Source organism: Periophthalmus magnuspinnatus, chromosome 6 (genome assembly GCF_009829125.3).
Source record: "Periophthalmus magnuspinnatus isolate fPerMag1 chromosome 6, fPerMag1.2.pri, whole genome shotgun sequence".
Taxonomy (NCBI): Eukaryota; Metazoa; Chordata; class Actinopteri; order Gobiiformes; family Gobiidae; genus Periophthalmus; species Periophthalmus magnuspinnatus.
Genome location: NC_047131.1, coordinates 21,165,031 through 21,181,458, shown reverse-complemented (window position 1 = coordinate 21,181,458; position 16,428 = coordinate 21,165,031). Strand labels below are relative to the sequence as shown.

Genomic DNA, 16,428 nt, shown 5'->3' with positions numbered 1-16,428 from the left:
CAACTGAGGTGTAAATTTAGAGTAAACCTCTAACAGATTTAAATGTCAGAAACTAAAGCAAAAATCTAAATAAATGTGAGTAGGGCACATGTAATTTGAAGACAGCCATAGCCACCATTGTTTGATGACACTAGAGCTATGGGAACTACTGAAGAACAGGCCCATTTCCTTAGATTAAGTGGACGCCTCAAAGCTCCCTCTGCTGCTATTGACCTTTGCCTGTCTTCATGGTAATATATTTCACTTATAGGTGGCAGATGCTGTGATACTCACGCAGATAATGCAGTTGCTTCATCATCACAACTGGGGTGACCTAATCATTTTAAAAGTTCCTTATAACTTAAACTAAATGCCAAATGTCTGTACTTTTTTTTGTACCCCTTAACTCATTTTGAACTATCACTTTCTTGAATTAGCTGTGTTGTTAAGGTCCTGCGACCCCTCATACTCACAACAATCGGTAAGTCCCTGCCCCTGTAGTCCAAATAGGGGCGCCTAAAAATAAGGCCCATGTTGCAACTGTGGCGCACGGGCCAATCAGCTGCGCGTAAACCGACCCCACTGAGTGTATTCCAATGGACCAGCAAATAGCCCATGATCACAGACCCCGAATGACGCGTCCCAGGCCCTTTATAAACCCATCTCTGGACACACTCAAACACTGAAGACACTACAGTGCTACTCTACTCACTTTCTCACTGCTCATCTACTCTCCAGAGCTCCAGGGTTTGTCAAGAAGGTGCCAATTAAAAGAAGCGGACGCGCAAACTGCCTTGGACATTGTTAAACCGAATAAATTAATCGATCATTTTCCTGACAGGGAGACATTCTTCGCAAGTACATCTGAAAATCCCAAGGTGCTTTCTTATAAAACCTTCTCCCAAGTTTGAACCGAGCTTTTTTTTTGCCATTAGGCCGCGAAAAGTTTACGCGCATTTTTAACACACAAGTGCCACCGAAGTATATAAAAGGCATCATGATGAGCAATAACTACGGGGAAGAGCCGCTGCCTCCACAGTACTACCAGGCCGCGGACTACGGGGACGAGGAGGACGACGAGATGCCCGCCACGGAGAAGGATCTGGCTGAGGATGCGCCGTGGAAGAAGATCCAGCAGAACACGTTTACCAGGTGGTGCAACGAGCATCTCAAGTGCGTCAACAAGACCGTCACCGACCTGCAGAAGGATTTTAGCGACGGTCTCAAGCTCATTTCGCTCCTGGAGGTGCTGAGTCAAAAGAAAATGTACCGGAAGCATCACAGTAGACCCAACTTCAGACAGATGAAGTTGGAAAATGTATCAGTGGCGCTGGAGTTCTTGGACAGGGAAAGAATTAAACTGGTGTCTATAGGTAAGTTCACATAATCATTTTGAACGTTTTTTTTTTCTATACATATTGCCCTCAATGTATAATTTGATAATTCATGTATGTACCAGGACCATAACCCATAGTTATTGGGTTAGGCTCCACTCTAACTGAACAAGACCTACTAATGAGAACATTATTCAATTCAATTCAATTTATTTGTAGTCATTGTCACAGAAGAACAACGAAATTGCGTTTGGAGCATCCCATAAACATTAGTGAAATAATGTGAAATACTTAACAATACAACTATTATTACACAAGAATAAGATAGATTTTTACCTTAACAATACAGTTACACATTGTATCCCAAGTAAAACACTATTGTATGGTTTATTGAGAGAGATCTGGCTGCAGACCTCCACAAAGAGGACCCAACCCACACACCTCCACCAGGAAGACCATCACGTGACTTACCTCCATTCAAACAAACAGCGGCCATGCCAACGCAGCTTTTCAGAAGTTGATATAGTTTTTATACTAAAGACAGCCTAACCCCTTTTACTAATCTCAACCATTACAGATTTGTGCCTAGTCTTAACCAGACACAGAGCCTATGGCAACACAGTCTCGCACAATCTACTTCTAAAATGCCAATGCCATTTACGCCATTGTGTGTAAGCCCATTTTCACAGTTAAATATCTGTTTTGTTTGTTTTATCTGTGACATTTGTTAAACTACTAATTAACATATGCATGCAGAGTAGAGCAGAGATGACACAAAGCTACTTTATTTCAAACTAGAAATGAAATCTATTGGTGATTAAATGTCTCTAAAGTGCTTCACTGTGAATTCACTGTGAAATGAGCTTTATCACCTTTAATGTCCTTTAGTACACATTGAACTAGGGCATCAACTGATACAAAGTGTCATTAAATCATTTAGAGAGTAAACTAATGAAAAATGGTGAGGTCTGTGGGGGTGGGGCCCTCTGGGTGAAGATCTGCAGCCAGACTGGGCGGAATAGCCTACTCCTACTACTACTACTACTACTACTACTACTACTACTACTACTACTACTACTACTTAATAATTAGTTGTATTTTTGCATTACTTGCTTGCTTTCATATCCTGGAATGGTTTGTTGTTGACAGTTCAGTGATAAGTGATGCTAAGCATAGGTCAAAGCACTCAATGGAAAATTGCTGCAGAGGTGTCACTGAGGTCAGCCATTTGTGTCAGAGCTGTGCTAGGACACATTAGCCTAGCCTGGTGCAGTTTTGTGGTCATGAACTATAGGTTGGGAACTCAGTGAGGAAGCTATAATGAAACAGATGGATTTTGCAACAGCTGACAGCACTCACGTAAGACTCTATACACAAACACTTAAAGGTCAGAGGTCAAAAGCAAGTTACCAACATTCTCTGTTGACAGCCTCTCCTGTCCCCAAACATGAGTGAGGAGGGGATTAGCTCTTCTGGGATCCGGTGGAAGAGACAGATAGCTGGAGTTGCATTAAATTCTTGTGGATTTGTGTCAGGGTGAACTGCGGGGGTGAACAGAATACCTCTTCAAACATTTAACATCCCCCAATGAAATACACAGGGGTGAGAGGAAGACGTATTACTTAATTATAGTGTTGTGGACAAGCACACAATTCAAGCAGGACGGAAACTTATTAAACTTGTGACACTTTATTTTTTTCTGTTTAGTGACTAATGATGCTGCCACACACTTGAGTGAAATTCCCAGCATGGTTGAGGCGTTTGGTCAGTGGACTGTGAGGGAACTGTGTTAAATTTTGAGATAATGATATGACCAGTCATGTTTAGGCATATTTTGACATAGCAAAAATTAACATAATAGCTTATGAAGAAAAACAACCCGAAGCATCGGGCGAAATCAACGCAAATTGGGGTTAAACCAGTAGCAGCCATCAAAGACTAGTAGGAACTGAATCAGGACAAGCATCCAACCCGAATGAACTAAACCAAGGGCTACTAGGATTAGACCTAAACCAGGTTTACATTAAGGATTAAAACCAGGACTAGATGTTGACATTGAAGACTAACACAGAACACAGGCGTAACAAACTCAAAAGTACACTGTGCACTTGTCTAATGAAGGGTACATAATACACATGTTTACAGTATGGCATTAAAGATTTATTCAGTTATGGATGTTTTATTGCTAAGAAAAAAAAACCTTGATGGACCTTGCATTCTTACTTTGAGCCCGGTCACATCTCCTCAGATCTGAACTATTGCTTGGCCTAGTGGTGTCACCAAGTTTAATGCTATACTGTCGAACATTCCAGGCAAACCATTTACCCCTCCACCTGAAAAGTTACATTGTGCTTAGATGACAAATACAATACAGATGATATAGATCTAGAACAGAACTAAACCAGGACTAAATAAGTAAAATAAGAGTCAAAATCACACCTGGTCTAAACCACAAATTTTCAAGTGAAGACCAGAGCATAACTACTTGTGTGTGGTATATGAAGGCTGCAGAATCAGAGGTTGCACCCCTGTGACCTCAGAGGTGTTTGTAGTGCCCATAGTAAATGTTGTGCCCTGCTGTTGCCCACACAAGCACACACACACACACGCACACATTGGATCAGACTGATTTGACAGAAAGGGGGCACGATAATAGACGCCCTGGCATTTTACTTCCTGCCCTGGTAGTCTCCCCCTGCACAGCTTTAGTGGGTCAATACTGTTAAAAGATAATGTCTCGCTCGCTTCCATTACACTGACCCAGAGATGCTAAAAAAACTCCAGCGGGCTTAGTGGCACATGTGTCACAACTTGTAACTGGAGATCATTTGATAGATGTGGCTTTGCCCGCACAGTTGGCCTTAAATCTTGACACAGTGAGGATCAAACCCTGCTCTGCCATGGCCCTGTCCCCACCTGCCCACAGACATCAAATAATGACACATCAAATCTGACTGTCAGAAAATACCCACTGGGGTAATGAGGGTGAGAATAACTGTGAATTTATTTGCACAATTGGGCATATTTGAAATAGGGAAGACTGTTTGGACAAGGAAGGATATTATTGACAAAATTCATGGTAAAAATTGATGAAGCAAAAATATAGTGTTGTATATTATATTTCGCATGAGGATAGAAATGCATAGCAACAGGAGAAATCAACTCAAATGTGAAAAAAAGCTTGTACATTAAACTAAAAAAAAAAAAAAAAAAAAGAACCAGGGCCATATCAAAACCAAATGAGCATAAAATACAAAGGTGTACATTAGGATTAAACTAGACAGATATAAACAACCTGAAACTAAGACTGATAAGATTGAAATGATAGGCAGCCTAAATAACACCTTAATCATCACATAAGTGAGATCTCCTTAGAGGCTATTTGGCTTAAATGTCTTAATACTAAGTGAAGAGGATTAAAAAGAGCTTATTTCGCCAACTTTTCCACTGAGAACTTGGGGAAATTAGCAGTGTGTGTGTTGTCAATGGATCTTATCTCTTCTTTTTGATTTATCATGCTACTGGTGTGGCTACTACTTTTGGACGTAATTGAAATCCAAGTGGTATTTATGCAGAGAGAGAGAGATCCACTTGCACATATCCTCAGCTGTCAGTGCTTTGGGAGCAGCATTGTGACTGGATGACAGATTGTCAGGGGTCTGGGCCGGGACAGCTGTCTGAGCAAAGGGGGCTCGGGGGGGGGGAGCAGCAAGCGGCGTTAGAATCTTGTCTCCTCAGCAGTCACTCATCATTGTTTATATTTCCACTCAGAAAGCCTGGTCAGCTCCTCCACACATCAAGACTATTGATATTACAGACGGTTGCTCATATAGAAACATCTTTTTGAATGTGCTGCAAAAGTGAAATGTTGTTGTTCAAGTGGAATCTTGTGAGATTGTTACTGGATGTATTTAATGCAAAGTATTGCTAGTAATACCACACTGCTACACTGTTACTGCTGTTACCACTTCAATTCTACTACTAGTATAACCACAATTGCTCTAATGACTATTTCTACCAAAGCTTCTGTTACTACTACATCCATTGTACTTACTGCTGCCATCACTTGAGAGTAGTAGTATCCACCATCAAGGTCAATACACATTTCTATTGCTACTTCTAGTCTGCTACTTTCAAAGCTACTGTTGGGCATTAATAGAAAGGTTACATCAAAAAACTACTCAAATTGAAAATGCAGGACAATGAATACTTTGCACTTTATAAAAAGTACCAATATTCTGTTATGCTGCTGGTTCAAGATAACAAAATATTTTCATGCTTGTAAAATAAATCCTACTAAATTCTTTTGTTGTCTTGTGTCCAACTGCAGATAGCAAAGCAATTGTGGACGGAAATCTGAAGCTGATCCTGGGTCTTATCTGGACTCTCATTCTGCACTACTCCATCTCCATGCCCATGTGGGACGACGAGGATGATGAAGAGACGAAGAAACTCACCCCCAAACAGCGACTGCTCGGCTGGATTCAAAACAAAGTGCCTCAGCTGCCCATCACCAACTTCAACAAGGACTGGAGAGATGGAAAGGCTCTTGGAGCTCTGGTGGACAACTGTGCCCCCGGTGAGTAGACAATAAATGCTAATGAATATGGTTGGAAAATATGTAACAAAACAGGAAGTTGAATATAAATAGCTTCATTATATAGTGTACTGAAATTCTACCCTACTTTACCATGTTTTTTCAAACTCTCCAAATAAGTGTAAAGCTGTCGAAGCAGTGCCCTGCATTTGAAGCAAGGTTTTGGGATAATCACCTAGCACCCACTGAATAAATAAGAATATTTTGTGCCACTTACCACAGTATGGCATTAAACCTATACTACTGTTATTCAATTACATATGTTTTTATTGCTAAAATACCCCCAAAGCATGCATTCTGACTGTAAGCAGTCCCCCTCTCCATAGATATGACTTGTAACTTGGCCTGGTGCTGTAACCTGCTCGCATCCATAGAGATATATAAGTTTACCACTATAATGTGAAATAAGTATTCCAGGCATACAAATGACATCTTCACTGGCAACAAGACATATAGAACATTCACATCGTGCAAGCTAGTGGAAAAACTGTATTCATTATTATGACACAGTATATCGCCTAGTCCCTAATGCTGAGTAAGAATAAATAGATTACAACTTATGTGTACTTGAGTTTACTTTGGTTACTATGGAGGTGGGGGTCAGGGGACCTAAGTGTAAATTAGTATCATCTTCCAAGAATACTAGCCTTCTCTGCACCTCATCTAGACACACAGATCTACATTGAAACGGCGAATCAAATGCCATGTAATGTGTCCCGAGAGAACAGGTAGTGTCAGAGGTATATAGAGGGGTCAGCAATGCCTGGAGGACATCCCTGCCAGCTGTCCCACAATGACTGAAGCTTTCATCCACCCTGTCCAGCACCCTGAGGCCCAAATATATAACGTTTATAGACTGGCCACCACAGCAGCCCCAAATTTGGACATCGTTCGTTCTCTCTTGTCATATGGGGGATGCTTGGCTTAACCTCAAAATGCACACTGATCTGAGAGATGCAAAAAGGCACTGATCTAAAAATCACAGAAATTACAAGGCTATGTTTTGGGTCACTGCCAGTGTGAGATTGTGCACTTTTAACTGTGTTTTACTGCGGGAATGGTGGAGGAGTAGCCAAAGAGCAGAGCTGTGTAGAACTGTTTACAAGGACCATCGATCTGAACAGGCTCATCACTCAAACAGCAGGCTGACCATACAAGGTGCTGTTGTTTCAGCTACTCAAACCAAACAGCTTGGTAATGGCATTTGTTGTACCACTGAGTCATATGAATTATCACGTCATGTCACCTTAGATAAGATGCAACAAAGCAACAAAATATGTACTTGTGTAATACTCAAATTGATAGAATTAATTCAGTATCATTTTTACTACAAGACACTATGTGCAATCAAGAATACTAACTCTGCTACTGTAATACTAGTACTGTAATCTTTCTTCCAATATTACAAAATTGCATGCTTACATTTCCCTATTACTACTACTTTCTTTTTGTTCTAGTTATTTTAGCACTGTCATAATTACTACCTTCACTACTGCTTTTTAAAATTTGAACTGAATAGTAACACTATTTGTAGAACCACTGATAAGAGGCTCTTATTCACCATTGCAATTCCATTAAACTGCTAAATTGTTCACCCACGTAGTACAGTATTCAGCCAACTGGCATCCTCTTAAAATGACTGACACCCCCTCTCAGCTGTGTGTACACTTATAATTGTTAATATTGCCTCTGTGTCAATCATAATGGGATAAGGCTATTCTGTAGTGTGCCTGCATGGGCCTTTTGAGCGGATGTCCCTTCTGCAATAGCCAGCACTAATCCAATTTAGGCATTAGCGGCACGAGGGAAGAGCTAGCTGTTGCCGTAGTGAAAGTACTAGTGTGTGTGTCGGGATTGTTTCCTGCTTCATTTTTTTCTCTGAATGATTGTCCGACAGTGAATTCTCAAGCGTGCCGGGTAAGGTCATATGATGGGAAAGAAGGTGGTGCAGAGATAACAATGGCAGCCCGAGTGAGCTTATTATAGCACAGCAGAACAGAGTTATCTAACCTTGTTTACCCTGTTCCTGTGTTCTGTTAGGTCTGTGTCCTGATTGGGCAGAGTGGGACCCTAACAAGCCTGTGCAGAATGCCAAAGAAGCCATGCAACAAGCAGATGACTGGTTGGGTGTGCCTCAGGTAATGTCAAGTGCAAATGCATCAGAGTTTTACAGGTGTTAAATACAAGTGCAGGGAATATGAACTGCACTTTCAAAAGTTCAGCAAGTAAAAATTTGTATTCATAGCAAATGTTATGTTTAAACCAACATAAAAACTGTGCTGACAAATATGGCAAATGATCATGAAAGTTTCCTACAAATTTATATTCACCTACTACCATTATTATTCAGATGCTTTTTATGTATTAATCTTGTTGTAAAAAATTACCCTAGATTTAAAAGTTGCTTTAATGTAGCTTTTTAACTAGGGGAATAAATTAGACCATGTAATACAGCCTAGTCTGCTAAACTACTGGGAAACACTGTTGTATATTATGTGTAGTTTTATTCAGCCATGGGCCACATAGAGATTACCCCTTTGTTCCACCTCACTAGATAATGATTCCCTTCCTTCATGATACAGTATATACATTTTGGCACTCCCAAAAAACAATTTCCCATCCTACATTATACACACATCATTGCGAATAAGAATATGCTATAGACTATAAAGCCTATGATAGAGAACCTCGTCTTGAGGAGCTCAGGTTGTAGGAGGTCATGAAATATTTATTGTTCTCATTGCTTATAAAATTTCCATTTGCTTTGTTGTAGCTTTCAGACAGTGACGGTGTAGGAGTATTTTTTTTTTTTTTTAGTTTTGTGAATCTGTGAAATGTGTGGACGTGCAACATTTCTGCACACTGTCAGATACCGGCTGAAAAACAGAGGTGTAAATATGCCCGTACTCATCAGAATAGCAATGGGAATCTGGTGGAAGTTTGCATTGCCAGCTCCTGTCTCTTCATTGCTGTACTGAAATGCCTTCTACGTAGGTTGTCTAGTTGTTTATTTCAGACGCAGTGCACTTTGCTCTCCAAAGGCTTATAGGTGGAGCAATAGCCAGGGGGTGTATGTCATAGTTCGTGGTCATGGGGACTGGATACCAGTGTGCTGGCATTAAGGAGATATGGGAGAGGTCTGGCTAAGGATTAATCCCCCCGGTTGGTGTATTGTAGGCAACAATTCTTAACCCCTCTGTCCTGAGGTTAAATATATCCAGCACGGAGTGCTGCAAGGCGAAAGAGCAGCAAGAGGTGGAGAGAATGCAGGTTAAACTCCACTATGCTGTGAGGACTTTCAACAAAAAGTCAAAATAAAATGAATACAGATCGACCCTATTCAGTAACTTTGTATGGTATTGGTTGTTTTTGGATACTGGAATGTCCCAGATGGGGAGCAAGAGTCACATTTTCTCTATTTATTACATTGTATTTTCATAGTATTTTCATATTCAAGTAAATTGTCAAATGTTGAACCGAACATTTCTGACTAGTGACTAGATCCAACAACTCGCTACATTACAAGAAGAAATCTGCGTTCAGTATTATTGACCTATAAAATGTTAGAGTGTCATCTGAAACCCAGAAATATGATTTGATAGCAAAATTTTTGACTTTGTATTCATCATTGTTAATTTTGAAATTCTGTTAAAAAAAATATGGACTTTCTTAAAAATGATTGACACTAGCATTTGAGCATTCATAATTCAAAACATGATTGTTGAAGTGATTCTGTGTCAATCAACTGGCGAATGGCTCTATGTGTGTGCAAGGGCCTTTTCACTTTTTCTTTTCAATACAATCTTAATTCAAGGCATATATACAGCTAAGGAGGAATGGACAAATAATAATACAAATAAATTATTACTAAGCTGAATCTGAAAATTGCTCTGTTTGGTGTGTGTTGTAGGTGATTGCCCCTGAGGAGATTGTGGACCCAGATGTGGATGAGCACTCCGTCATGACCTACCTGTCTCAGTTCCCCAAGGCCAAGCTCAAACCCGGTGCTCCTCTGCGTTCCAAGCAACTGTTCCCCAATAAGGTCAAAGCCTATGGACCTGGTAGGTAGCAGTCTTAAGTCCTGGTTTAGACTTGTTTAGATGTTTGATCCTGGTTTACTGCTGGTTAAATTCTGATTTAGACCGTCCTTGCCTGGTACTGGATCAATGTTTTGTAGTCTTGGTTTGGTGCTTATTTCCACATTAAACATATTTGAAATCCTTTGTGACCTCTATGGCAATATATGATAGTGTTTGATATAATAAATACCCCAGAACAAAGATAAACCGTCAATATGCCATTATTATGTAACCCCACAGCCTATGTTTTGGATGATAGGTATTGAGCCCCATGGTAACAAAGTCTTGCAGCCTGCTGTCTTCACTGTGGACACCCTGGAGGCCGGCAGCGGTGAGGTGCTGGTCTATGTAGAGGATCCTGAAGGACACAAAGAGGAGGCAAGTTAAACCTGATATGTTTGGAGTTAGAAAATATGTTTCCCAATGGACAGAGCTAATCCTTGTGTGAAATAACAATGTGGTAAGATCCATGTAATTTAACAGTGGTTTGTTTATTTTTATACTACAGGCCAAGGTTAAACCAAACAGAGACAAGAGCCAAACATACACAGTCACTTATCTGCCCAAAGTCGAGGGTCTCCACAAGGTAAAGCCAAGGAACAATTATTTTAACCGCAAGACAAAATAAGTGACAAACATCAAGTGATTTTATTTCTTTTTCATCCAATAGGTGAAAGTATTGTTTGCAGGTCAGGACATTGATAAAAGCCCTTACTCTGTCAATGTGGCTAAAGATATGGGTGACCCCAATAAAGTTCATGCCAGAGGACCAGGCCTGGAGCCCACTGGGAATGTGGCCAACAAACCCACCTACTTTGACATATACACGGCAGGTAAGAACAGGAACCTGCTATTGTACATAAGACCAATGTGATAAGGTATGAACTGACCCCACCTCTGTTTGCTCTGCTCCAGGTGCTGGCAATGGAGATGTGAGTGTGGTCATAGTGGACCCTCAGGGCAAAAAGGATACAGTGGAGTTGATTTTAGAAAACAAGGGCGACAGTGTGTTCCGCTGCACCTACAGGCCCGTGCTGGAGGGCCCACACACCATCCATGTCCTGTTTGCGGGACAGGAGATCCCCAAGAGCCCTTTCACTGTCAACATCGCAGAGGGTGAGCCATCTGTCTGTGTCGTAAATTACTGTCAGACAAATCTGATTTCTTAGCGATGTGTTAGTGTCAGGGCGGTCTATCCATCACAGCCCACAGGAGCGGTGTCCACACCGAAGCATAACCTCCCTATCTGTTATTTCTAGCTACACAAGGTGCTCCTCCCGTGGGAGCTCCACAGCAGATAGCACCTCAGTCAATGCGCGCCCCTCCTGGAGGTGGGAAGGGGGCAGTCCCCTCAAAACCTGGCCGCCCAAGTTAGTATGGTTTGCTGGGCAGGAGTCTTTGCTATTCTCTATCATTTTTGTCCAAACGCTGCAGATGCTTGAAGTATCTTGCGAGCAGCCCCTTGCTGTGCTTGGTTGCCTGCCTCGTGTTGTTGCATCATGCAGCTTGATGGTTATAGACTCTTGTAAAAGAAGAAACACACCCAAGAGACAGCCTTGTATAAAGAGCTTGTAGACTGTCCCAATTTGCACTGAATACTTTTTTATTGCGTTAAATGATGTTGCTTGGGCTTTGACATTTTTATTTATTGTTGCATCAATAATTGTCATCATTCAGAGAAAGCTTCAGTCAACATTTTTGAGAGAAATGTTGTCCGACGCTCCCCAGATACTCTCAAATGCGTCTATATCTTTTATTCAGCAATGTGACATACATGTTCTGTCCGCATCACTGTTGTTTACAGGTCCTGTCAATCAATGTTTAAATAGTCCTGTTTGAAATGGATATTGTATTGTCTTAGCTACTAACACTGCTGTCAATTGCTAGCTAGTCTCTGCTATGTTTTATTTTATGCTTTGCTAAATATTCCTTCTTTTTTTTTTAAAAAACAAAAAAACCTTGTTGTTATTCTTTTCAGCTATCAACCCAAATGCCTGCCGAGCTACAGGCAGAGGTCTACAGCCTAAAGGGGTGAGAGTAAAGGAGGTTGCAGACTTCAAAGTCTTCACCAAGGGAGCTGGCAGCGGAGCACTGAGCGTCTCCGTCAGAGGACCTAGTGAGTCAGACAGCTCCTCTCTGCTTCACTCTTCACTCATACGTCCCGCTATTTCTGTTTTTAGCCTCATGTTGGTTTTTGTCAGAAGTCTAGATTCTCCGTCACAGCAATAAAAAGCACAATGCTCAGAGCTCTACTAAACCATTACAATGTGTTTTCTGCAGCGGGAGCAGAGGAGCAAGTCAAGGTTCGTGATGCAGGAAATGGAGTATATGAGTGTGAATATTACCCACAGAGGCCTGGCAAATACACTGTCACCATCACATGGGGAGGGCAGCCCATCCCACGCAGGTATAATGCGACTCCTGCCAATTAGCCTGCCATTGAGTTGCAATTCTGTACATTACACTGTCTTTGTTTACTTCAGTCCCTTCGAAGTGGAGGTGGGTCCCGAGGCAGGCTTCCAGAAAGTAAGAGCCTGGGGACCTGGTCTGAAGACGGGCATGGTTGGAAAGTCTGCAGACTTTGTGGTGGAGGCTATTGGCACTGAAGTTGGAACTTTGGGTACATCTTAAAAGCAGTGAAAACAGGGAGATGTATTACAAATGCAGGTCCTCAGTTGACATTTGTATTTCAGGCTTCTCCATTGAGGGTCCCTCTCAGGCTAAAATTGAGTGTGATGACAAAGGTGATGGCTCTTGTGATGTACGATATTGGCCCACTGAGCCTGGTGACTACGCTGTTCATGTCATTTGTGATGATGAGGACATTAAGGACAGCCCCTTCATCGCACACATCCTCCCTGCCGCAAATGATGTCTTCCCTGAAAAGGTTATTCTTTTTTGATGCTTTTAAACCTTTTACTGTTGTTGCATTGTTAAAAAGAGTTGATGCAATAAGGGAGGTAAAATTTTACTCACACAAAAATAACTTTATATAGAAGAAGAAATATCCATATAACCTCACTTTCTTTGCAAACCATCAGATAAGTAATATACAGACAGAAATGCTTGTAAAATAATGTAAAGTTTTATTTAGAAACAATATTTCAAATCTTTGTTACTGCAGGTGAAAGCTTATGGACCTGGGCTGCAGCCAACGGGTGTGATCGTCAACAAACAAACTGAATTTACCATTGATGCTCGCATGGCTGGAAAAGGTCAACTGAAGATCTATGCCCAGGTATGTTGTTTAACTTGTTTTCTTATTCAAACACTTTACATGGGAGCAGGAAAGCTGATGAGGCATTTTTCCTGTTCAGGATGCAGAGGGAAACTCCATCAACATCAAGATCACTGACAAGGGAGACAGCACATTCCACTGTGTGTACACTCCACTCAAGCCCATTAAGCACACCATCATCATCACCTGGGGCGAAGTCAACGTGCCCAACAGCCCCTTCAGGGTAAGAGCATGCAGCAAATTACAACCGCTCAAATGCTATTAATTTGGTAGATCTTTTTTTAACATTTGTATTTTTTGTGTGCATTTTGTGGATTTAAAGCAATGTACATATTAGTAATTTAATATGAACCCTTAAAAATATTTTCCTTTCTGGATACACATTTTGGTACATCCTCTACCTCTGGTAAAACTCAGTGCTTTTCAAGAATTTAATCAAATGACACTTGACCAAATAAAGACAAAGTGAGAGGGCTGTGCTGCTTGTGTCTCAAGTGCTGTGTGATTTCATTAGGTTCTGGTTGGAGAGGGCTCTCATCCCGACAGAGTCAAGGTCTATGGGCCTGGAGTGGAGAAGACAGGCCTCAAGGCTAACGAGCCAACATACTTCACTGTAGACTGCAGTGAGTCCGGCCAAGGTGAGCCCACAGAAATGTGCAGCTGATTAGACATATAAATAAATAAATTAAATTAATTAAAATATGTGAACAGCGCAATGGCCATTTTCTGACCATTCATTTGTAGAGATAGAGTAGTCTTTGATTTTGTAATTTAGTCCAGCTTTATGTGCTGCTGTTAATTTGCAGTCTGGTTTTGACCTAATCAATATATTCCTTGAGGGCTCTAACGCGCCTGAACTACTATGGCTGTGTATAGTTAATTAAAATATTGTAGTGTTTATCGCAGTTTGCACACTGTGCATTTTTGTGTATTATGATGCCCCACTACTATTTCAAGAAAATGTCCTTGTTTCATATTGCATCTGAAGAAAAGTAATCATATTCAGTTGAAGGGCACTTGTGTGGACCTATCCTTTCTTAGTATTCACATTTGAATGACCTATGTGCACTAATCTTATTACTATGCGCCTTAGGGGACATCAGCATTGGTATCAAGTGTGCTCCGGGCGTGGTAGGGCCAGCGGAGGCTGACATCGACTTTGACATCATCAAAAATGACAATGACACCTTCACCGTCAAGTACACTCCCCCTGCCCCTGGACGTTATACTATTATGGTCTTGTTTGCTGACCAGGTTGGAGCACAGACTATTATCTCACTAAACATTGTTACATACAGAAAATCCGATAATAAATTTATTACATTTTTATCAACTTTTCAGGAAATCCCTGTTAGCCCATTCAAAGTCAAAGTGGATCCTTCCCATGACGCTGGCAAAGTGAGAGCTGAGGGTCCCGGACTGAATAAGACAGGTCAGAAACTGCTGAAAAAAAGAAGTGATCAACTGTAGTCATCTTCTATCAGTGACACTCCTTTGTGCTTTTCAGGCGTAGAAGTAGGCACTCCAACTCACTTCACCATCTACACAAAGGGAGCTGGTAAAGCTAAGCCTGAGGTGCATTTCGCGGCATCAGCCCCAGGAGAGGCTGTTCGTGACTTTGAAATCATTGATAATCATGACTACTCCTACACTGTCAAGTATACTGCACTTCAACAGGTACAGCTAGCCTCTGATTCAAGTCCATTAACAATAGAAGGGGCGTGGTGAAGGTTTTTGATTTGCTTTGTTTTTTCTTTGCTCTTTTTAGGGGAACATGGCTATTACAGTATTGCATGGAGGTGATCCTATTCCCAAGAGCCCCTTCCACATCACAGTGTCACCCCAGCTGGATTTGACAAAGGTTAAAGTCGAAGGATTAGATACCAGTAAGTACAGAAATCTACAGACATCATATTTTATTTGTTGAATTAAAACATGCACACTTGAATGTTTATGCAATGTTTTGTTGCAGAAGTGGAGGTCGGAAAAGATCAGGAGTTCACTGTAAACACAAAGGGTGCTGGTGGGCAGGGCAACGTAGGCGTGAAGATGACCTCACCTTCTGGCCGACCAATCCCCTGCAAGATGGAGTCGGATCAAGCCAAAGGCATCCACAGTGTGAAGTATATCCCCCCGGAGGAGGGGCATTACAAGGTTGATGTCAGCTATGATGGCAATCCGGTGATGGGCAGCCCCTTCGGAGTTGAAGCTGTGATGCCTGCTGATCCTTCAAAGGTAAAAGCTCATGGAAGTTGTCACAGTATCCATTATAAAGTCCATGTGTGACTTCATACATAAACATACAGGCATTTTAGATGAAATATTTATACTTGTTCTTACCTGGCTCTTTCAATGTAGGTCCGAGCTTATGGCCCCGGCCTTAAGGGAGGTGTTGTGGGTAAACCTGCTCCCTTTACAATTGACACAAAAGGTGCAGGAGCTGGTGGTCTGGGTTTGACAGTGGAAGGTCCCTGTGAAGCTAAGATTGAATGCCAGGACAATGGAGACGGCACCTGCTCCGTGGCCTACCTGCCCACAGAGGCTGGTGAATACGCTGTTAACATCCTATTCGCCGAGAAGCACATCCCTGGATCTCCTTTCAAAGCTGCCATTCGCCCTGCATTTGACCCCAGCAAAGTGACTGCTAGTGGGCCCGGCCTGGACAGGGCAAAAGCTGGTGAACCTGCCACTTTTACTGTGGACTGCACACGAGCTGGAGATGGGGAGCTCACCATTGAGATTGTGTCGGACACCGGAGTTAAAGCCGAGGTGCACATTCAGAAAACAGCAGAAGGCACTTTTTCTGTCACGTACATCCCATCTTTCCACGGTACTCACACCATCACTATCAAGTATGGTGGTCATGTGATCCCTCAGTGTCCCAAAGTCCTTCAAGTTGAGCCCTCAGTGGATACAGCTGGAGTTCATGTCTACGGCCCTGGAGTAGAGCCTAGAGGTACAAATCTAATATATATCTTTTCTTATATATCTATTGCCAGTATGAAATTGTTTCTTTGCCAAAGTTGTGTTGGATGTCATGGGGGATATGAGCCAGTATGAATTTATGAAATGGTGATTTTATAATAAAGAAATGTTGACAATAATAATTTATATAAGTGACAAGACACATATTGTTTACCTGCCACAAATAATACCTGATTGATTTTACCAGCTTCAATCTCATTACCATTATATGCTTAT

General features: G+C 41.6%; 1 protein-coding gene across 3 annotated transcripts in view; it reads left to right on the top strand.

Moving 5' to 3' along the window:
- Positions 1-658: 658 nt before the first annotated feature.
- The window catches only part of LOC117372777 (filamin-C-like), a 28,552-nt gene continuing 12,782 nt past the window's right edge, over positions 659-16,428 (top strand). Inside the window, exons 1-22 of one of the 3 annotated variants that reach the window (XM_033968623.2) lie at positions 659-1,352; positions 5,644-5,892; positions 7,951-8,048; positions 9,821-9,971; positions 10,249-10,367; positions 10,498-10,575; positions 10,660-10,822; positions 10,905-11,105; positions 11,249-11,359; positions 11,968-12,105; positions 12,270-12,396; positions 12,473-12,609; positions 12,683-12,876; positions 13,114-13,227; positions 13,307-13,450; positions 13,742-13,865; positions 14,321-14,481; positions 14,569-14,659; positions 14,735-14,904; positions 14,996-15,113; positions 15,200-15,462; positions 15,586-16,183. In XM_033968623.2, the coding sequence (XP_033824514.1) occupies positions 977-1,352; positions 5,644-5,892; positions 7,951-8,048; positions 9,821-9,971; positions 10,249-10,367; positions 10,498-10,575; positions 10,660-10,822; positions 10,905-11,105; positions 11,249-11,359; positions 11,968-12,105; positions 12,270-12,396; positions 12,473-12,609; positions 12,683-12,876; positions 13,114-13,227; positions 13,307-13,450; positions 13,742-13,865; positions 14,321-14,481; positions 14,569-14,659; positions 14,735-14,904; positions 14,996-15,113; positions 15,200-15,462; positions 15,586-16,183 (3,925 nt within the window). In that variant the 5' untranslated portion in view covers positions 659-976. The remainder of the gene's footprint in view (positions 1,353-5,643; positions 5,893-7,950; positions 8,049-9,820; positions 9,972-10,248; positions 10,368-10,497; positions 10,576-10,659; positions 10,823-10,904; positions 11,106-11,248; positions 11,360-11,967; positions 12,106-12,269; positions 12,397-12,472; positions 12,610-12,682; positions 12,877-13,113; positions 13,228-13,306; positions 13,451-13,741; positions 13,866-14,320; positions 14,482-14,568; positions 14,660-14,734; positions 14,905-14,995; positions 15,114-15,199; positions 15,463-15,585; positions 16,184-16,428) is intronic. The other 2 variants (XM_033968624.2, XM_033968625.2) reach the window with 2 other exon arrangements.